Source organism: Myotis yumanensis, unplaced genomic scaffold (assembly GCF_028538775.1).
Source record: "Myotis yumanensis isolate MYYU_CA2020_CCGP unplaced genomic scaffold, mMyoYum1.0.hap1 SCAF_20, whole genome shotgun sequence".
Lineage (NCBI taxonomy): Eukaryota > Metazoa > Chordata > Mammalia > Chiroptera > Vespertilionidae > Myotis > Myotis yumanensis.
This window is the reverse complement of record NW_027223771.1, coordinates 8,176,614-8,198,277: the sequence shown is the minus strand read 5'-3', so window position 1 is coordinate 8,198,277 and position 21,664 is coordinate 8,176,614. Positions and strand designations below refer to the sequence as shown.

Here is a 21,664-nt window from a genome sequence, read left to right as displayed (position 1 = left end):
GAGAGAAACATCGATCAGCTGCCTCCTGCACACTCCCCACTGGGGATGTGCCCGCAACCAAGGTACATGCCCTTGACAGGAATTGAACCCGGGACCCTTGAGTCCGCAGGCCGACGCTCTATCCACTGAGCCAAACCGGTCAAGGCTGTTTTCTTTTTTTAAAAAATATTTTTAAAAATTGATTTCAGAGAGGAAGGGAGAGGGAAAGAGAGAGAGAAACATCCATGATGAGAGAGAATAATCGATCGGCTGCCTCCTGCACGCCCCACACTGGGCATGGAGCCTGCAACACGGGCATGTGCCCTGACCGGGAATCGAATCATGACCTCCTGGTTCATAGGTTGATGCTCAACCACTGAGCCACGCCGGCCGGGCATCTATGGCAGGGACTTAACATGGTTCTCCACCGACGTGACTGAACATTCTCTCACCAATCAGTCTGTTCCCACACATGTTCCGTTTCTCTCTGGGGCTAACACATGGAGTGCCCGTGACAGGTATAACCTTTCATAGAACGTGCAGCCATTTCTTGGAAACCCTCAGTAAATACCCCAATTGTTTGCTGGCAGCCAGCCTGGAGCAAACGGACAGAGTTCCCTGTAAGGGCTTCTTTGAAGACGATGCTTCGGAGCTCCCCTCCTCAAATGCAGGAGGGGGGTGGGGAGCTGAAAAAAGTGGGGGATCGAACCCGCAACCCGAGCATGTGCCCTGACTGGGAATGGAACCGTGACCTCCTGGTTCATTGGTCGGCACCAACCACTGAGCCACACTGGCCAGGCGGAGGTGATGAACTTCCGACCTGAGCCTGAAGGGGGCGCCAGCTACAGGGATGAAGGACCGGACCCAGGGTCTTCCCAGGCAGTGCCTGGAGCCTCCTCTGTCGAGACTTGTGGTTCCCAATGTGGGGCACACGCCCCACTGGAGGGCAACTTGATGTTTAAGGGGGGCAATTCGAGAATGCGTTACTCACAGTGAGCTTTCATTTCTTATGGTTCGAGGGGCCTCGTAGGCAGTCCATACATATATACTGTGACATATTTATGCGTTTCAGTTCTCCATGATGTGTTTTGAAACTTCATTTGCTATTTTTCCTACCCCTTCACATTATTATTATTTAACAATTTCATAGTGAGTTCTTCCTCAGTTCGTCCACTGTCCTTTCGTCCTTTTGTCTTTCTCTTTCATGGATGCCATGTTCTTTGGCAGCTTGTTTAGACCGAGTTCATGGCTTTTTATGCTTCCTCCTCATGAACAGGAGTTCCCTTTTTTAATAATAAGAATTCTATGTCACCGGGGTGGGAGGTGGGGGTACCCAGGATGTTAGAGATGCTCAGGTGGGGCGAGGCCGGAACAAGGTTGGGAACCACTGGCCTAGACCGTCTTGGCCCCGGCTCAGGCCGGCCCTGGGTGGGCAGCAGTGAGGGGAGGCCGCCCGGGCCTGCCGCCCTCAGCCCTGGGCCCGGTGGTGGCCGCATTGCAAAACGACACTATTTTGTTTTGACTTCCTCTTGGGCTCGTCCAGAGAGTTTATTTACAGAAGTAAGACTGCCTTGTTCTTTTTTTTTTTTTTTTAATATATTTTATTGATTTTTTACAGAGAGGAAGAGAGATAGATAGATAGTTAGAAACATCGATGGGAGAGAAACATCGATCATCTGCCTCCTGCACATCTCCTACTGGGGATGTGCCTGCAACCCAGGCACATGCCCCTGACCGGGATCGAACCTGGGACCTTTCAGTCCGCAGGCCGACGCTCTATCCACTGAGCCAAACCGGTTTTGGCATCCGCCTTGTTCTTATTGCGGTGAAACATACACGATGCAAAATGTACCCTTTGAAGCATTTCACGTACAAGAGCTTTACGTACAGCTTTATGTCACTTACTCCCAGTGGGCGCATTTCCAGTGTTGCACGATCGTCACCATCTGTCCCCAGGATCCCAGACGAAAGCTCCATAGGGTTTGATTCCCGGTCAGGGCACATGCCTGGGTTTCTGGCTCCATCCCCAGTAGGGGGCGTGCAGGAGGCAGCTGCTCTCTCATCACCGTCTCTCTCTCCCTCCCCCTCCTTTCCTTTCTGAAATCAACAAAAAGAAGAAGGAGGAGGAGGAGGAGCAGGAAAAGGAGGAGAAGGAGGAAGAGAAAAAGGAGAAGGAGAAGGTGTCCACCCCTGGTCAGTTCAACCAGTCTCCACATTTGCCCAGCGAGATGCCCAGGGCAGAAAGAGTGGATGGAGCCCTGGCCGGTTTGCTCAGTGGGTAGAGCATCCACCCAGGGAATGAAGGGTCTCGGGTTCGATTCCTGGGCAAGGGCATATACCGCGGTTATGGTTTGAGCCCCAGCCCTGGTCAGGGGACGTGTGGTAGGCAACCAATCGATGTGTCTCTCATGTTGATGTTTCTCTCTCTCTCTCCCTCCTCCCTTTTCCCTTCCTTCCACTCTAATAATGAATGGGAAAAATATCCTCTGGTGAGGATTGAAAATCAAAGAATATAATTTAAAAACACACATATATTTCATTATTGATTTCAGAGAGAAAAGGAGAGGGAGAGGGGGAGAGGGAGGGAGAGAGAGAGAGAAACATCAATGATGAGAGAGAATCCTTGATCGGCTGCCTCCTGCACACGGTGCCCGGCGTCTGGGAACCCAGGAGGGTCCTTGTTGGGCGGTGGGTGTGGACGCTCCGCCTCAATCTGCCTTTTCAGGCTGTCCGCCAGGGCTGCCCGGTCCTGGGGCCGCATTTTAAAACCCGATCTGCTTCAGCCTTTAAAAAACAAAACAAAAACCGAAACAAACACCCACCCGCGGAGGAGCAAGGACAGATTCCCAGGCTTGGGAGCCAGGAGCGCCTGGGCCGCGTTGCCCCGGGTAACAACACACTTCTCCGGGTTGGCTGCTTCTCTGGGCCTTTGTTTCCCAAGCACCACGGGGGTGGGAGAAGGTCAAGGTCATTTCCGGCTGCAGATTCTGGGAGGCCAGGCACCCCCCTCTCCCCCCTTCTCCGCTTCTCTCTGGCTGATGACTTCCCCGGCCAGCATCACAGCAGAAGAAAAAGGCATCTGCTTGGGGGGTTCCCAGGGCTTGTTGCCTGGGAACCGTTCGTCCCCTGGTCAATGAAGACGGCTGCTGACCCCCCGGTCTGTTTATAGAGAACCATTCAGACCCCCACCACCGCGAGCTCTTGTCCAGGGGCCTCTGTCCTGGAGATTTCCATCTGTCCGTCTACCCATCCACCCTCCCACCCGCCCACCCATTCCTGAGCAGTCGGAGTAGCTGGTGGAGAGGAGGGCAGACCCCAGGCCAGGAATCAAGGGCAGACGGAAGTCCCGTGCCCGCTCCACGCTCACCCCTCCACAGAGGAGGCGGTGGTGTGAGGCTTTTCCCCGGCCTCTTGTGAGGGCTTGGTTGCTGTGGGAACCTGTGACTCGAGTCTCCATTCATCCATCAGGCACAGTCACATAGAGCAGCCCGGCCGGCGTGGCTCAGGGGTTGAGCATCCACCCAGGAACCAGGAGGTCACGGTTCGATTCCCAATCAGGGCACAGGCCCGGGTTGCGGGCTTGATCCCCAGTGTGGGGCGTGCAGGAGGCAGCCGATCCATGGTTCTCTCTCATCACTGATGCTTCTCTCTCTCTCTCTCCCTCTCCCTTCCTCTTGGAAATCAATTAAAAAAAATAAAAAATAGAAACAGAGCAAACCCAGCTCTGGAGCTCAGCTAGTGGCCCTGGCCCGCTTATAGCCACCCGTACTTCCTCGGGCTCCTTGGGCCTCGGCAGCGTGGGCATCCGTGTTGACATACGTCCACACAACACGCAGCCACAAGCGGATCGTACTTGGGACTACTCAGCAAAGTAAACTCATCAAGCCCACAAGCTCTTCTCGGATGCCAGGAGGCCTAGGACATCCATTTCCCCCGTCTTGGTCTTGTCCAGGCTGGGCCAGGCAGGAGGGTGGGGGCGCCCCCTGGCTGCGGGTGAGGGAACTGCTCCTGAGAATCTAGTGAAATTGGTTGTGGGGGGCACCCTAGGAATGGGGTACAGAGACCAGCATCAGCGCCCCTCCTCCCCTGGACTCCAGGGAGGGAGAGAAGCTCTTGTATTTCTTAAAAATATATTTTTATTGATTTCAGAGAGGAAGGGAGAGAGGGAGAAATATCAATGATGAGAATCATTGACCGGCTGCCTCCTGCAGGCCCCCCCACTGGGGATGGGCATGTGCCCAGACTGGGAATCCTAACCATGATCTCTTTGCTCACAGGTCAACGCTCAACCACTGAGCCACACCAGCCAGGCGGTACAAACTCTTTGTATACAAGGTAAGTGAGCCATTTGTCTCTCACTTGTCGCAAAGATCTTTTTTATTTTTTTATTTTCTTCCAAGCTGACTCTCCATTTTTTTGACCTTGGAGATCATTTTCCCATGTACGTTTCTTACTTTTAGAGTCAGGTGCATTCGCCATGTCCTGTGTGGTTTCTAACTTTTGGGATGAAGTTCTTCCCTAAGCTGGCGCTTGGAGGCCATTCCTCAGGGCAGCTTGGCCCTGGAGGGGTCAGGGTCAAGGTCAGGGTTAGGCTCAGGACCAGGAGGGACCCACGTGGGAAAGGCAGACTGGGATTGGATTGTGAGGGCCCCGTGGGCATAGCAGTCTGGCCGCAGGTGATGTGGGGGGGGAGCAGATTTGGGTTGGGGAAAGGACAGAACCCCATTTGCATTGGGGGGTTTACAAGGCCTCTGTGGGGGTCTGGGGTGAGGTGAGGGGTTCCCAGTGAGGGATCCTGCTAAGGAGCCGGTCGGGGGGAGAACTGGCAGGACGCACAGATCCTCAGCCACCTTGGCCAGTAAACAGAAGCAGGGAGACGGACAGATTGGCTGTTTCTGCGCCCCCTTCCCCCCCAAACTCCTATGGGGGCAGCCGGCTTGGGGGGCGGAACCATTTTGCCCCAGGAAGGGAGTGGGTCCGGGTGGGGGCAACCTAGGCTGCTATTCCAAGAGCTCTACAGAGACGACCAAGCCTTCATTCTTTTTTTTGTTTTTAATATATATTTTTATTGATCTCAGAGAGGTAGGGAGAGGAAGAGAAACATCAAGGATGAGACTGAGTCACGGATCGGCTGCCTCCTGCACGCCCCCTACTGGGGATCAAACCTGCAACCCAGGAATGTGCCCTGACCGGAATCGAACCTGGGACCCTTCGGTCCACAGGCCGCCACTCTAGCCACTGAACCACACCGGCCAGGGCCAGCCTTCTTTCTTGGGAGTCAGTTTACTTTCAGATAAAAGGAGTTCCCATGGGCCCGCACACCCCACAAATCTCTAGTTTGATTTTCATAATTAAACTTTGGAAAAAAGATGAACAACCTGAATGGGGAGCGTGATGGACTGCACGTCCACGCTCTCGTCCTGGGTTTAAGCAGCCTCGGATGGTTACCTGGGAAACCACGGGGATCCCTGTGCACGTGCCCGCGGGTGCGCCCATAAACGCCCCTTGGCCATCTCAGGTCTCCTCCCCTGCGGGGCCTGGTGCATGTGGTCCATGTTGATTTAGCAAACGCGTCATTTGCCATAAACCCCATAGGATGCAATTGCTCAACCAGGGGCCCCGCGGCCCACGCAAGCCCGCCGTTTGGCCAAACGGTAAACAAGATTGTTCTGTGCAAACAGAATGGGGCTGGGGCGGCAGCTGCGCCCCAGCTGATTGGACAAAACCGTAAACACAGGCCCTTTCTCCAAGTCCTGCCGCTGGATCCTTTTGTCGGCAGAAGAGGAAGGTACCAGGCAAGGCTGAGCCGGGCTGGGCCAGCGCTTGGCTTTCCCGGGGGACGGGTGGGGGCCCCTTCAAGACATTTATTCATTCCCCAGATTGGGCCACAGCTTCGCTCCCCGAGGGTCCTTCTAGGAGTTTCTGACACAGACTTTGCTGAGCTGCAGACACATGATCGCAGGCAGCTTCCCCTAGCAGGGCCCCAGGCCTGGGGGACTGGGGAGCTTGTGAAATGGACTTAGAAGGGGGGGGGGCACCAGGGGGAGGGGAAGGGGTCACAACGCGCCTCCTGCTCTGCCCCGAAATGCCTCCCGATGGAGAGCAGCTCGTGTAATTCCATCCCTGGCTCTGGATGCCGAGAGGCCCAGCCCCCCTTCTTTTGTGTCCGGGCCCAGACCAGAAGCCCCTTCTTCTCCTGGAAGCGAAAGCATGGTCCCCTGGGCTGTAAAAGCAACCATGGGGGATGGGGGTATCCAGGTGACTGCCCTGGAGAAGCAGAGAACCCCGAAACCATTGCTGGGGTGGGGGCTTCATTTTCCTTTTTTTTTTTTTTGGTGAATCCTCACCCGCGGATATTTTTCCCATCGATTTTTAGAGAGAGAGGGAGAGACAGAGAGAGACATCGATGTGAAAGAAACACATCGATGGGCTGCCTCCTGCACGCGCCCCGACCAGGGCCTGCCACCGAGGTACGTGCCCTGAGTCGGAATCGAACCCGGACCCTTCCGTCTGCAGGCCCGACACGCTCTGTCCACTGAGCCACACAGGCCAGGGCTGGGGCGGGGACGTCTCAGCACTTCTTAGCAGCAAGCCGTTCGTGGGAGAACTCGGTTTCTCTTCTGGGTCCGCCGAGGAGGGCTGTGGCGGCAGGGGGAGGGGGCAGCCCGCAGGCCTGGGCCAGCCAGGCCCGAGGGATGCTCCTTCCTCGGGCGGGCGCTACCTCCTCTTGCGCCCGCAGGCCTCCAGCCGGCCCAGCTCCTCGTAGGCCTGGAAGAAGACGTCAAACTCCCGGGTGCCCCAGCCCCGCCACACGGCCAGGCACCACTCGCTGCTTTCGTCCTCGAAGCCACACACGACGGTGTCCTTGGCCACCACGGCCGCATCCACCAGAGCCCTGCGGAGAGGGGACGGGGTCTGAGAACACCCACGGGGTGCCCACGGGGTCAGGCCGGGCCCCTCGCCCTGTACCGTCTCGGGAGGCCAGAGCGTGGCCTAGGGGGGAACGGGGGCACGCCGGCCGGGCCCCACCCATGTGCTTCGGTGCCCTGCTTCTCCCTGGGGGTGCAGCCTGCGGGCAGAGGCCTACCCATCGCAAGATGTGCAAGGCTGGCCCGTGTGGCTCAGTGGTTGAGCGTCGACCTGTGAACCGGGAGGTCACGGTTCGATTCCCGATCAGGGCACAGGCCCGGGTTGTAGGCTCGATCTCCAGTAGGCGGCCTGCAGGAGGCAGCCGGTCCGTGATTCTCTCTCATCACTGGTTTCTCTCATCTACTCTCAGACGGATGGCCGCTGTGCAGGGACGGGGCAGGGGGCCTCGGTCCCCCCACCCCCCCAGCCCCAGCCTGGGGAGTGAGAGCCGTCCAGTCTTACCCTCTTGACGTCAGCTCTCGGGCTTTCAAGACGGCGATGACTCGGCCCCGCTGGGCGCCCGCGTCCCGCTCCAGGCCGATGACGATAACATCTCCTCCGCGCCTGCGAAACCAGAACCCGCGAGGGGAAGCGCTTTGTCCGGGGCCGGGCCCGCCAGGGGAAGCGGAGCTGGCAGGGCGCGCAGGCGGCAGGGCAACAAACGAGGGGTTTCTGCTAATGGACTGGGTGGCACAGGGGGCACCGGAGCGGAGCCCACAGGCACTTTCCCAGCAGGAAACCCGATCGCACTTGACCACGGTGCCCTCAGCTAGCACAGCCCTTCTCGGCTCTGCCAATGAGATTGCTCCAGCCCGGCCGGTGTGGCTCAGTGGTTGAGCGTCGACCTATGAACTAGGAGGTCATGGTTCGATTCCCGGTCAGGGCACAGGCCCGGATTGTGGGCTCCATCCCCAGTGAGGGGTGTGCAGGAGGCAGCCGGTCCATGATTCTCTCTCACCTTATAATTGATGTTTCTCTCTCCCCGCTCTGAAATCAATTTTAAAAAAAATTAAAAAAAAAACACACCACAATACAGCTAGTGCCCTGACTGGTTTTACTCAGTGGTTAGAGCGTTGGCCTTCAGACTGAAGGGTACTGGGTTCGATTCCTGGTCAGGGCACAGGCCCGGGATTGTGGGCTCGACCCCCAGTAGGGGGCGTGCAGGAGGCAGCCGATCATGATTCTCTCTCATCATTGATGTTTCTCTCCCTCTCCCTTCCCTCTCTGAAATCAATAAAAGTATCTTTGAAAACAAACAGATTGCTCCCAGTTTCAGAACAGGGGGCGCAGCGCCTATGGATGGCCACAGTGTCCCCAAGCTTCCGTCACTCCGCCCCCAAAGTCAGAGCGGGAGACGGGCACCCCCAAGCTCGCACCCCCCCGCCGCAGGGAGACCTACCTGGGCACCCAGATGACGTCCTTCACAGCCAGGACCTTCACGGCCTGCAGGTGCTGGCTGAACGCCTCGCCGTCCACGGGGCTCAGCTCCTGCTCGGACCTGTCGGAACCGGCCGTGGGCTCCAGCAGCCGGTCCGAGCCCTCCCCGTCGGTGGAGAAGAGGACGCTGGAGGAACTGTCCGGGGACAGGGGGGCCCGCTGCGAGGAGTATGACGACATGGAGCAGTAGTCGGTCAGCGAGTCCTGGTGCGTCAGGATCTGCGTGCCCAGCTCCTTGCTGTACATGATGCTCACGTCGGCGATGGAGTCCACCTCGGGCTCCTGCCTGCTGGCCACGGGGCCGTCCGGCGGCTCCAGGCCCGAGGGGCGCACGGGAAACACGTCCCTCCCAGGGTTCGGGTCCCCGCAGAAGTAGCGGGCGCACAGCTGGTAGGTGGCCGAGTGGTACATGACCAAGAGGTTGGCCCTGTCGTCCAGGCACCAGACCACCTCCTCGCCCCCGCAGTCCGAGCTGCACACGAGCGAGGTGACCGCCGACGGGGCCGCGTAGGGCTCCAGCCGCCGGCTGATGTCCAGGCCGGCGCAGTCGATGACCAGCAGGCCCGGCCCGTTGCTGTACCAGACCTCGGACCCGCTGTTCACCACCTCCATGGCCGTCACGGGGTAGGGGTTCTGCCGCACGTCCTCATCCGGGATGCTGAACTTGGACCTGTTGGCCGTGTGCGAGCACAGGTAGGAGCAGCTGTCCTCGGGGGCGCCCCGCACCACGGGGAACGCTGCCACCAGCCCGTCCGCCAGGCCCGCCAGCACCAGGAAGGAATTCTGCCAGGAGGACAGGAAAAGGGGTCTTGAAAAGGCAGGGGTGCCTGGCCGGCAGGGCTCAGGGGTTGAGCGTCAATCTATGAGCCGGAAGGTCAGGGTTCGAATCCCAGTCAAGGCACATGCCTGGGTTGTGAGCTCGATCCCCAGTAGGGGGCATGCAGGAGGCGGCTGATTCAGGATTCTCATCATTGATGTTTCTCTCTGTCTCTCTCCCTCTCCCTTCCTCTCTGAAATCAATAAAAATATATTTTTTTAAAAAGAACATTTATCGAAATCCTTCATCAGGGTTTTAGGAAAGAAAGCAGCCCAGGCAGCCCAGCTGGTGTGGCTCAATGATTAAGCACCAACGAATGAACCAAGAGGTAGCTGGTTCGAATCCCAGTCAAGGCACATGCTTGGGTTGCGGGCTCGATCCCCAGTAGGGGACGTACAGGAGGCAGCCGATCCATGATTCTCTCTCATCATTGAGGTTTCTCTCTCTCCCTCTCTGAAATCAATAAAAATATATTTAAAAAAAAACAAAAAAAAAGAAAAAGAAGGTGAAGATGAACAACAACAAAAAGGATGTCTATTGCCCTAACTGGTTTGGCTCAGTGGATAGAGCGTCGGCCTGCGGACTGGAAGGTCCCAGGTTCGATTCCGGTCAAGAACATGTGCCTTGGTTGTGGGCACATTCCCAGTAGGGGGTGTGCAGGAAGCAGCTGATCATATTTCTCTCTCATCGATGTTTCTAACTCTCTATCCCTCTCCCTGCCTCTCTGTAAAAAATCAATAAAATATATTTTTTTAAAAAAAGGATGTCTATCGAAATCCTCACAGGGTTTTAGGGCAGGTCGCAGCCCAGGCCAACGGGAGCTGTGTCTCTATTGAGCCCCGGCGCAGGCCCCAGCCAGGGCAGCGAGCGCCAGGCCGGCTGGGTGTGAGCGCGTGCAAGAATGCAGGGGTCTGCCGTCCCGTCCGCGGCCTCCGAGGGCAGGTACCCGGGCAGGGAGGCTCTGCACAGAGCCGGCTTTATTCCCTCTGGTCGTGCGGGCGGTGGTGCCCTGGCTCGGGGGCTCCGGCCAGCCGTGTCCTTAAATGACGCTTTGTGTCCTATTCTCCGGCACTTGGGGCCCGAGCTGCCCCTGCCTCGCCCGCGGGGCCACCGTCATAAATGACTCTAAGGCTGAGTTCAGACTTTTTTTTTATAAAGAAATGAACCTGTGTCGGGTGGAGGGCAGAGAGCATAATATATTTCGGAACCCTTGGAAAGTACGAATAAGTTTGTGTTCACCCAGCACCATGGCCTGGAGCTCTAGGTACTGAGATCCTTTTCACAGTCTCTCTCTATGCCCATTTCACAGATGGGAAAACTGACATTAGATCATGACCACCAACACAGTTATTTTTCTTCTTTTTAAGAAAGAGTGGAAGAGACCCTTCAGGGCACATGCCTGGGTTGCGGACTCGATCCCAGCAGGGGGCGTGCAGGAGGCAGCCGATCCATGATTCTCTCTCATCATTGAGGTTTCTCTCTCTCTCTCTCTCTCTTGCTCCCTTCTTCTCTGAAATCAATAATATATATATATATGTGTGGGAAATGGGAGATATCTGTAATACTATCAACAATAAAAAATGTAATTAAATAAAAAAATAAAAACAGCAAACTTAAAACTAAATAAATATCCTATATAATAAAAACCTAATACGCTAAGTGTCCGATCGTTCATTCGACCATTCGCTATGACACGCACTGACCACCAGGGGGTAGATGCTCCGACGGGTAGGTTTACTTGCTGCTGGGGTCTGGCCGATAGGGACTGGGCGAGACAGGCCGGACACGCCCTGGAGCCCTCCCTCGGTCCCTCCCCGGCCCCGATTGTGCACCAGTGTGGTCCTTTGGCCAACCTGCCCTCTCGCAATCCGGGTCCCCTCGGGGGATGTCGGAGAGCTGGTTTCGGCCTGATCCCTGCAGGCCGGGCCGAGGGACCCCACCGGTGCATGAATCCATCCATGCACTGGGCCTCTAGGATATGTACTAGTATCAAAGCATTTGGCCAAAATCCAGGGCTGTGGTATTTGCATGGACAGCTGTCCACTGAGCCCTTAGTCTTACTGGTCACGTGGGTTTTCCCCCACAGGAAGGGCCTTGAGGACGGCCCAGTCTCCTGGGTTAAGGCTGACAGTGACCTGGGCTTGGCGGTCCAGGAGGGTGTGGCTCTGCTCTCTCCCCCCACCTCCGCCCCCTAAAGAACCTGCAGGGAGAGCCAGCCCCTGTGCACTCACCTTCCCCCGCCCACACCTCACCTTCTTCAACACAGGCACCGCCAGGAAGCAGGTGACCACGGCCGGCGTGTCCAAGGCCCGCTGCGGCGCGTTTAAGGGGCACATACCCTTGAGGCTGTAGATGTAGATCTTCTGGTCCTGCAGAGGCAGACGGGCGGCGTGAGACCCGGCGGACACGGGCCGGACGTCCCTACGGGGCCCGCTCCGCCTCGCAAACCCTCCGGGCCTTAGAGAGGAACATGTCTAAAGGCTCTTTGGTGACTTGTTGTCGCGTCTCTGTCCTTTGTAGAAACTTTGAAAGCGACAGGGTTGTCTAAAGAAGAAAAGTGAAATTGCCCATCATCTGCTCCCCAGAGAAAACCACAGTTGGGGTCTGAGGCACCCACTTCCTTTTTTTTTTAAAATATATTTCTTTATTGATTTCAGAGAGGAAGGGAGAAGAGAGAGATAGAAACATCAATGATGAGAGAGAATCACTGATTGGCTGCCTCCTGCACGCCCCCCACTGGGGATCAAGCCTGCAACCCAGGCATGTGCCCTTGGCTGGAATCGAACCTGGGACCCTTCAATCCGCAGGCTGACACTCTATCCACTGAGCCAAGCCGGGCAGGGCCAACTTTCTTTTTTTCAAATATATTTTTTTATTAATTTCAGAGAGGAAGGGAGAGAGAGAAACATCCATGATGAGAGAGAATCATGGGTCGGCTGCCTCCTGCACGCCCCATACTGGAGATCGAGCCTGCAACCCGGGCATGTGCCCTGACCAGGAATGGAACCGTGACCTCCTGGTTCCTAGGTCGAGGCTTAACTACTGAGCCTGCTGGGCCCAGTGTCCTGTATTTAGAGGTGGTAGATCTGGCTCCCGGGGTTGCCAGCCTGACGAGAGCCCTGGAGGGGGTGGGGGGTCGGGGGGTGAGGGTGGAGAGGTGGGGGGTACCTCTGTGGCCGTCCACAGAGAGTTCTGGACTTTGATCTGGCAGCTGAGCCTCATGCCTGGGCAGCCCATCTTCTGCACTTCCAGGAGGCCCTTCTCCGTGTTCACCACCGTGTAGTTCCTGCAAGGGGCGGCGACGGTGTGGTCAGCTCAGGGGGCCCGGGGCCGCCTCCCTCATCCCGGCCTGGCCTGTGGCAACCATGGAGGAGAATCGGTGATGGGCGGAACCAGACCTCCGGGTTCATGGGTTGATGCTCAAACACTGAGCCACACCGGCCAGGCTTCTTTGCTTCTCTCTTAATCTCTATGTGCATGTCTATATGTGTGGGCTCAGTTTTCTTTCTTTTTTTAAAAAATATACTTTTTAAAAAAATATATATTTTTATTAATTTCAGAGAGGAAGGGAGAGGGAGAGAAACATCAATGATGAGAGATCAATCATTGATCAGCTGCCTCCTGTACGCCTCCTACTGGGGATCAAGCCCGCAACCCAGGCATGTGCCCTTGACCGGAATAGAACCTGGGACGCTTCGGTCTGCAGGCCGACACTCTATCCACTGAGCCAAACTGGCCAGGGCTAAAATATGTTTTTATTGATTTTTTTTTTTTCAAGAGAGAGACAATGGGAGAGAGAGAGAAACATCAATGCGAGAGCGAAACATTGATCACCCACCTCCCGCACTCTCGCATGCCCCAACCAAGGATGGAGCCCAAAACCTGGCCGTGTACCCTGACCGGGAATCAAACCGGAGACCTTTTGGTTCATGGGATGCTGCTCAATCAACTGAGCCACACCGGCCGGGGCAGTTTTCTCTCTTGAGGAGTCTCCATCGGGCTTCCAACCCATTATGCACCAACCATCTCTCACTGTGGTCACCCCCGACTGCCCCCCGATGCCACGGTCGCCCCCCCCCCTCTGACACCAGCAGGGTGTGGCAAGCCTCAAGGCCTTACCTGGACTCCTCCTTGCCATCCCAGAACACCACCATGTACTCCTGGCTCTGGGACGAAAAGAAGGCGGTCTGCTTCCCACAGGGCAGCTGGTACATGAAGGTCGCGAAGGTCGGGTCCTTCATCTGGCTCACCACGGACAGGGCCAGCGGTCGCTAAGGGAGAGAGGCCGCCGTGGCCGAGAGCAGGGTCACTCTAAACCAGACAGGTGCCCATTCTGCCCAGGAAACCCACCGTCTTGAACCAGGGAGGAAGGAGTGGAATCTACTCATTCAAGGCTCAACTGAGCCCTGGCCGGTTCGGCTCAGTGGATAGAGCGTCAGCCTGCGGACTGAAGCGTCCTGGGTTCCATTCTGGTCAGGGGCACATGCCCGGGTTACGGGGCGAGCAGGAGGCAGCAGATGGATGATTCTCTCTCACTATTGATGTTCCTATCTCTCTCTCTCCCTCTTCCTTCCTTTCTAAAATCAATTAAAAAAACAACACAAGACTCAACTGAAACAAGAGAACAAAACAGACACCAGAAGCAGACCCTCCGAGGCATCTGGGTCACCGTTGTCCATGGCAACTAGAACTCCAGTGACCAGGTTAGTCTAACCTCTGATATTAAGCCCCCTCATCCTAGGAGTGCGGAATCATTGAATCTTGTCAAGAAATGTTCTCAGACCTCATTTACTGCCAACACTTCACACTCGCACTTTCTGAAGTGATCCGTGCGGTTTAAACTTGAAACCACTGGCCTTTTCTGAAACAACTCGCTGTATTGATTATCTAGTCATGAAATATGATTATTGATGTCAGAGAGGAAGGGAGAGGGAGAGACAGAAACATCAAGGCTGAGAGAGAATCATGGATCGGCTGCCTCCTGCCCGCCTCCTACTGAGGATCGAGCCTGCAACCCGGGCCTGTGCCCTGACGGCTGAGCCACACCGAACGGACAGCCACTGGCTTTAAAAAGACAATGAGGCTCCTGTTTCTCTTGAGCAAACCTGCTTGCTCCCCGTTACTCTCCAAGGAGCCACCTACGTCCCCTGCTCCTGCACGGGGACCGCCTCGCCATCCAGGGGCGGACACGCTTTACCCGCATGATGATGCTACACAGACGCTGGGAGGAAAAGCAAGCTCACGGGTCCTCAGAGTGATACACACCCCACAGCTCTGATCGGAATGTCTGAGGAGCAGTAGAGACCTCTTTCTGGAAGAGGTGAGCAGCGGGGAGTGGCTCTATGGGGCCCCAGGAGACCCACAGCCTCCATCCACCACAGCGGCCGGAGGTGCTGGGCGCCAGGCCCTGCGCTCCGGGTACCTTCTCGGGCTTCGTGTCCCAGCACTCCATCATGAGCGCCTGCAGCCGATGGAACTGCACCTCCTCCGGCTGCCCCAGCACCGGGCGGATGCCCTTGGACAGCTTCTTGGCGATCTGCAGCTGGTGGTGGCCGAGCGCGGGCCGCTGTCCCGACAGCAGCTCGTAGAGCACCATCCCGTAGGAGAACATGTCTACCTGGCGGGGAGGCAGGCGAGTCAGGTCTCCCCCTGGACCCAGCCGCTCTTGCAGGCTGGCCCTCAGGTGGACGGAGAAGGGAGGTGCCTTTAGGCGAGGAGATCAGGGGCCCTGTGCAAAGGGAGGCACTCACCCATCCATCCACCCATCATCCACCTCTCCGCACCTGCCCAAACGTATGACGAACCACCCGACTCCATCCTTCTATCCCTTTATCCATCCACCTTCCAGTCTGTCCATCTGTACTTCCTTCCTCCACCCACTTACATTGCCCATTCCTCATCCTTTTTTCTATCCATCCTCCAGCCTACTCATCCATCCATCCATCCACCCATCATCCATCCGTCCATCCATCCATCCATCCATCCATCCATCCACCCATCATCCATCTCTCCATCTATCCATCCACCCGCCCACCCATCCATCATCCGTCCACCCATCATCATCCATCTCTCTATATATCCATCCACCCACCCATCCATCCACCCATCATCCATCTGTCCCATCCACCCCTCCATCCATCATCCATCTCTACATCTATCCAACCACCCGCCCACCCATCCATCCATCCACCTGCCCACCCATCCATCATCCACCCACCCACGCCTCCATCCATCATCCATCCAACCACCCATCCATCATCCATCTGTCCATCTATCTATCACTCATCTGTCCATCCATCTATCACTCATCCATCCATCCATCCATCCACCCACCCATGGCTTGCCTGACACGGGCCCGGGGTCCTGAGCTGGGTACCTTCTCATCGTACACGATGCGCGGCCTGATCTCCGGGGCCTGGTAGCCGGGCGTGCCCTCCACGCCCAGGGCGCCCTCGTGAAAGGACTGCCTGGAGATGCCGTAGTCCGACAGCTTGATGTTCACGTGCTCCTTGACGTCCAGGGACCAGACCAGGATGTTGTCGGACTTCAGGTCACAGAAGATGATGTTTTTCTTGTGCAGGTAGGCCAGGCCCGCGGCGATCTGGTAGGCCGTCTTCTGGGTGAGCATGTGGCCCAGGGGCATGAACGAAGAATCTTTGCAAAGAAAGACACATCAGACGATCATCAGCACGACTGTCCTCCTTTCTTTTTTCATTTATTCATTTTAAAAATACATTTTTAATTGCTTTCAGAGAGGAAGGGGGAGAGAGAGAGATCATTAAGGAGAGAGAATCCTTGATCGGCTGCCTCCTGTATGCCCCACACTGGGGATCGAGCCTGCAACCTGGGCCTGTGCCCTTGACCAGGAATCGAACCATGACCTCCAGGTTCATAGGTTGACGCTCAGCCACGGAGCCACACCAGCCCGGCCAGCCACGGACTCTCGGGCCTCCCAGAAGCAGCCACCCCTCACCCCCCCGCCTCCCCCCATGGAAGGTTCGGGAGCGGCGGGCACCTTTGGCGTTCTCGGACAGCACGGTGTTGAGGCTGCCCAGCGGGGCGAGCTCCAGGGCGAAGCAGAGCGGGTGGATGCTGATGCCGATGAGGGACACGATGCAGGGGTGCTGCAGGGCGTGCAGCATGCTGGCCTCCTGCCGGAACTCCGAGAAGTTCTTCATGGCGTCCGTGGCCCGCAGGTGCCTCAGCATGGTGTCTGCAGGGGGCGGCACGGCGTCAGTTCACACGCATATTATTCAAAAAAAAATTTTTTTTAATTGATTTCAGAGAGGAAGGGAGAGGGAGAGACAGAAACATCAAAGATGAGAGAGAATCATGGATCGGCTGCCTCCTGCACGCCCCCTACTGGGGATCGAGCACACAACCCAGGCATGTGCCCCGACCGGGAATCGAACCATGACCTCTCGGAACCACACCGGCCGGGCTATATGCTTTGGAAAGTCACATTCTCATCACAAAGTTACAAGTTAGTCTCTTCCTCTTGGACCCGCTTTCTTTGTATTGTTCTACGGCCCTAATTTTTCTACCAAGAGGGCCAGTGACTATTAGGACAACCAAGGTGACCATGGCAAGCCAGGGGCAGTGGCCCAGGTGACCTTCAGCCGCCCGGTGGTGAGAGGCTCCCAGGACCCGCGCTGGGTGTTAAGCGGAGGAGCTCACGTCTGCACAGAAATGACACCGCCCGGCCTGCGTGGTTCCACTCCCGGTCAGGGCACAGGCCCCGGTCTCGGGCTCCACCCACAGTAGGGGGCGTGCAGGAGGCGGCCGATCCATGATTCTCTCTCCTGGTTGATGTTTCTCTCTCTCTGAAATCAATTTTAAGAAGTGTATATGTATTAAAGAAAAGAAGAAGAAGAAGAAAAGCAAGGAGGCAGGGCCCTGCTCACCGGCTGGGACGTTAGCGAAGTTCTTGAACTTCTTGATCTGGAAGCGCTTCACCGCCACGGGCCGGCCCTGGTAGCGGGCACGGTAGATGATGGTGCCGCTGCCGCCCTGGCCCAGGACGCTGCTCTCGTCCTCGCTGTGCTCCAGCTCGCTGTTCTCCAGGAAGAGCCTGCGGGGGACGTGGTGGCTCCGGTCAGAACAGGCGCCCACCGGCCCGAGCGCCCAGGGGACGAGGGTGGCGCCTTGCGGGCGGGGTTGGGCCACAGCTGAAGTTCCCGGAGAACATGTGCTGGACCCTGGATCCTGCTCAGACCGGCGGGCCCCGCAACCCCTGGACAAGGACCCCATTTAGGAACCACGCCGCAGCCCAGCAGGCGTGGCCCAGTGGTTGAGCGTCGATCTAGGAACCAGGAAGTCACGGTTCGATTCCTGGTCAGAGCACAGGCCTGGGTTGCAGGCTCCATCCCCAGTAGGGGGTGTGCAGGAGGCAGCCGATCCATGGTTCTTTCTCATCATGAATGTTTCTCTCTCACTCACTCACTCTCCCTCTCCTTTCCTCTCTGACATCAATAAAAATACATTAAAAAAAAAATCAATGGGCCTGACCGGTTTGGCTCAGTGGATAGAGCGTCGGCCTGCCGACTGAAAGGTCCCAGGTTCGATTCCGGTCAAGGGCATGTACCTTGGTTGCGGGCACATCCCCGGTGGGGGGTGTGCAGGAGGCAGCTGATCGATGTTTCTCTCTCATCGATGTTTCTAACTCTCTATCCCTCTCCCTTCCTCTCTGTAAAAAATCAATAAAATATATTAAAAATAAAATCAGCCGAAACCGGTTTGGCTCAGTGGATAGAGTGTCAGCCTGCGGACTGAGAGGTCCCGGGTTCGATTTCGGTCAGGGGCATGTACCTGGGTTGCGGGCACATCCCTGGTGGGGGATGTGCAGGAGGCAGCTGATCGATGTTTCTAACTCTCTCTATCTCTCTCCCTTCCTCTCTGTGAAAAATCAATAAAATATATTTAAAAAAAAAATAAAATTAATGGAAAAATATCCCTGGGTAAGAATTAACCAAAAAATAAATAAGTAACTAAAAGTCCCCTGGGACCGGGCGGGAGGCGGTGGCTGCAGTAGCCGCCAGCAGCCAGGGCAGCCTACCTGGCCGGGAAGTCGGTCATGAACAGCTCGGGCACCAGCTCCTGGAGGGGCACGGGGAGGTCGGGGTGCCTGGGGCAGGCGATGAAGTCCCGCTCGATGGCCGTCAGCACGCAGTCCTCCATGTCGAAGTACTGCACGCCCTCCGCCTTCTCGCCGGGGTCGGCGTGCTGGGCCCAGGAGGTCTCGCAGACGGGGCAGGGCACGTATTGCTCCATGAGGGGCGTCCCGTCGCTCTCCGTGGCCGTCAGGGCTAAGTGGGGACAGAGTGGGGGACAGCTCAGAGGGCGGCGGCTGCAGGGAGGGGTCCCCGGGCAGCACCTTCAAACCCGGCCTGGTGGGGGGCCTTCCCGGAAGGGGGGTCTGTGTGTTCTTGTCAGCCCCCAGAATGTGCCTGAAAAGTGACTATTGCACTTAGGTTCCTTCTTAAAAAATATTTTTATTGATTTCAGAGAGGAAGGGAGAGGGAGAGAGAGAGAGAAACATCAATGAGGAGAGAGAATCATGGACCGGCTGACTCCGGCACGCCCCTCACTGGGGATCGAGCCCGCAACCCAGGCCTGTGCCCTGACTGGGAATCGAACTGAGACCTCCTGGTTCATAGGGCGATGCTCAACCACTGAGCCACACCGGCTGGGCTCACACCCACTCTCTGCTCGCTCAGCCACCAGCCTTCAGAGGGAAGGGGAGGGCTCCTAGGAGGAGGCGGCCCAGTGTTGCCCTGTGGCCTCCTCCCTGGAGAACACCCCGTGGTTCCGTGTCTGTTCCCGGAGCAAAACAAACAGAGGGCTGAACCGTCACTTCAAAGAGTATTTTCTTTGGGTGGACAGTCAAAGGGTTTGGAAAGGGCCGTGTGGGTGGTGGAGCCCCTGTGGGATTGCGGGGTGGGGGACAGGCAGGGAAGGGGGAGGGGGGTCATGGCGGGTGTGGCTCCATCGGCGGGATCCCCAGCCCTAGTTGGTGTGGCTCAGTGGATAGAGCGTTGGCCCGTGGACTGAAGGTTCGATTCCGCTCAAGGGCACGTACCTCAGTTGCAGGCTCGATCCCCAGCCCCGGTCGGGTCTTTGTGTGGGAGGCAACCAATCAGTGTGTCTCTCTCACATCGATGTTTCTCTCTCTCTGTCTCTCCCCTTCCACTCTCTCTAAAAATAAATGGAAAAATATGCTTGGGTGAACAACAACAACAAAAAATACTGGCATATGAGTGGACCCCCACGGTTCAAACCCACGTTGTTCAAGGGTGCTACACTAACACGAATAAAGACGGGGTCCAAGAACTTCCTCTTCGTTCCCTTGGCGTGGCTCAGTGGTTCAGCATCGACCTATGAACCAGGAGCTCACAGTTCGATTCCCGGTCAGGTCAGGACGGTTGCGGGCTCGATCCCCAGCAGGGGGCGTGCAGGAGGCAGCCGATCCATGCTTCTCTCTCATCATGGATGCTTCTCTCTCCCCGTCTCCCTTCCTCTCTCAAATCATTTAAAAAATATTAAAACAAACAAACGTTCTCTTACCGGGAAACCACTGATCGATCAGGGAGTTGACATGGTCGGTGATGAAGGCCATGGCGGAGAAGTCCCTCACTTCCGACTGGCAGATGATTTTGATCCCTCCGCTCTTCTTCTTCTTCCAGTTCACGTCCGAGGACTCCACGCTGTCACCAGAGACAAGGAGGAGGCCACGGTAGTCGGACCGTCAGGGCCCTGGGACATCTCTTTGCCCCTGGGGTGAGGACCGACCCCCAGGGGCCCCCAGGCTCCCTGTGCCCAGGCAGGACTATCTGGGGTTGGCGGGTGGGGGGGGGGTGGATCCTGCATTTGTGCATTTGTGTGCATGGCCCTGCCTTGTCCCCATACGGCCCCCGACATGGGGACCTGGACATCCTGAGGGCTTTGCAGCAAGGGATGCGCAGGCTGGGACCCGGCCCTCAGGTGCGACCTGGGAACGTTCTTTCTTCTCGGGACCACGGCATTCTCATCGGCCAAGAGGCCACCGTGACCCTGAATTAGAAACATCGCCATGAGAGCAGCAGGCACTGAGAATGGGCCAGATCAGGCCCTTGAAGGAAGTCACCTTCCCCTACTCCCTTCTTTTCTCACTGAAGAATATTTCGAAAAATTCATTGTAAATATTGTAGACAAGCCTGGCTGGCGTGGCTCAGTGGTTGAGTATTGACCTATGAACCAGGAGGTCACGGTTCGATTCCCAGTCAGGGCAGATGCCTGGATTGCAGGCTCCATCCCCAGTGTGGGGCGTGCAGGAGGCAGCCGATCCATGACTCCCTCTCATCATTGATGTTTCTCTCTCTCTCTCTCTCTTCCTCCCACTTTTCTTTGCGAGGAACTTCCTCCAGCATAGCAGTAAGTTCTTCCTTTATTTAATTTATTTTTTTTGGTCAATTCTCTCCTGAGGATATTTTTCCATTGATTTATAGAGATAGTGGACGGGAAGGAGAGAGACACAGGGAGAGAAACATCAATGGGAGAGAGACACACCGATCGGGTGCCTTCCAGACCAGGGCGATCGGATCGATCCTGCAACGGAGGTAGGTGCCCTTGAGCGGAATCGAACCCGGGACCCCTCAGTCCTCGGGCCGACGCTCTATCCACTGAGCCACACCGGCCAGGGTGTAAGTGCTTCCATTAAAATAGTGGCGTCCTGGGCCATCTTTTCTCCCTGATCTAATAAATTCCACGGAACGTCCTCTTTTCCTGGCAGAAGGATGCCGGGGACAGTTGACAAGTGTAGGAACGAGAGCACCGGTTATTATAAAAGGCTCGTCCACAGGAGCGGCCACAGGCAGGCGATGCAGAGAGCAAGGCACGTGGGCAAAGCTCGGCGCTCCCACGCCCTACCCGAGTGCGCCATCCTCCCAGTGTTCCCCAAACCGTGGGCGCCCGGGCACCCCATCTCTCACAAGCTGCCGTCGTGAGCCGCTCTCGGGAGCAGAGCTGGACACCCGGTGGCCGGTCCCACCTTCCCCCCGTCCCCCGGGGGAGGCCCCGTCCAGTGTACCCACCTGAGGTAGCCCCCATCGAACGTGACCAGGAGGCCTTCCTGCCAGTAGATGGTCTGGTTCCTCTTCACTCGGAAGGTGCTGCAGCGGTTCCTCTGATTCCCCGCAAAGCTGTAGATGGTGACCTTCCTGTGGCGGCTCTTGCTGTTCTTCTTGGTCTCGAACAGCTGCCGGGACAGAGGCAGGCCCTGCGTCGGGACCCCGAGCTCCTCGCCAGGCGTGAGCAGAGCTCCGCAGCCGGCAGCTGGGCCCCATCATGACAACCGAGCCTGGCCTCCCGCACCCCGTCCTCCCACCCCGCCCATCCAGCTGCCCAGGGAACGTCTGCGTGAGGGGAAGGGGCCTCTAGGCCAGTGATGGCGAACCTTTGGAGCTCGGCGTGTCAGCATTTTGAAAAACCCTAACTTCACTCTGGTGCCGTGTCACCTAGAGAAATTTTTTGATCTTTGCAACCATA

At 56.8% G+C, this 21,664-nt stretch overlaps 1 protein-coding gene across 2 annotated transcripts in view; it reads right to left on the bottom strand.

Annotated features, from left to right (window-relative positions):
* Window positions 1-5,047: 5,047 nt before the first annotated feature.
* Window positions 5,048-21,664, bottom strand: part of LRRK1 (leucine rich repeat kinase 1) — a 55,143-nt gene continuing 38,526 nt past the window's right edge. Inside the window, exons 22-34 of one of the 2 annotated variants that reach the window (XM_070400305.1) lie at window positions 21,211-21,374; window positions 19,706-19,845; window positions 18,198-18,447; window positions 17,047-17,213; window positions 16,158-16,355; window positions 15,519-15,796; window positions 14,565-14,759; window positions 13,262-13,413; window positions 12,311-12,428; window positions 11,395-11,511; window positions 8,288-9,108; window positions 7,351-7,452; window positions 5,048-6,874 (exon numbers count right to left, since the gene is read on the bottom strand). In XM_070400305.1, the coding sequence (XP_070256406.1) occupies window positions 6,697-6,874; window positions 7,351-7,452; window positions 8,288-9,108; window positions 11,395-11,511; window positions 12,311-12,428; window positions 13,262-13,413; window positions 14,565-14,759; window positions 15,519-15,796; window positions 16,158-16,355; window positions 17,047-17,213; window positions 18,198-18,447; window positions 19,706-19,845; window positions 21,211-21,374 (2,880 nt within the window). In that variant the 3' untranslated portion in view covers window positions 5,048-6,696. Of the gene's footprint in view, window positions 6,875-7,350; window positions 7,453-8,287; window positions 9,109-11,373; window positions 11,512-12,310; window positions 12,429-13,261; window positions 13,414-14,564; window positions 14,760-15,518; window positions 15,797-16,157; window positions 16,356-17,046; window positions 17,214-18,197; window positions 18,448-19,705; window positions 19,846-21,210; window positions 21,375-21,664 lie in introns of both variants that reach the window. The other variant, XM_070400304.1, reaches the window with a different exon arrangement.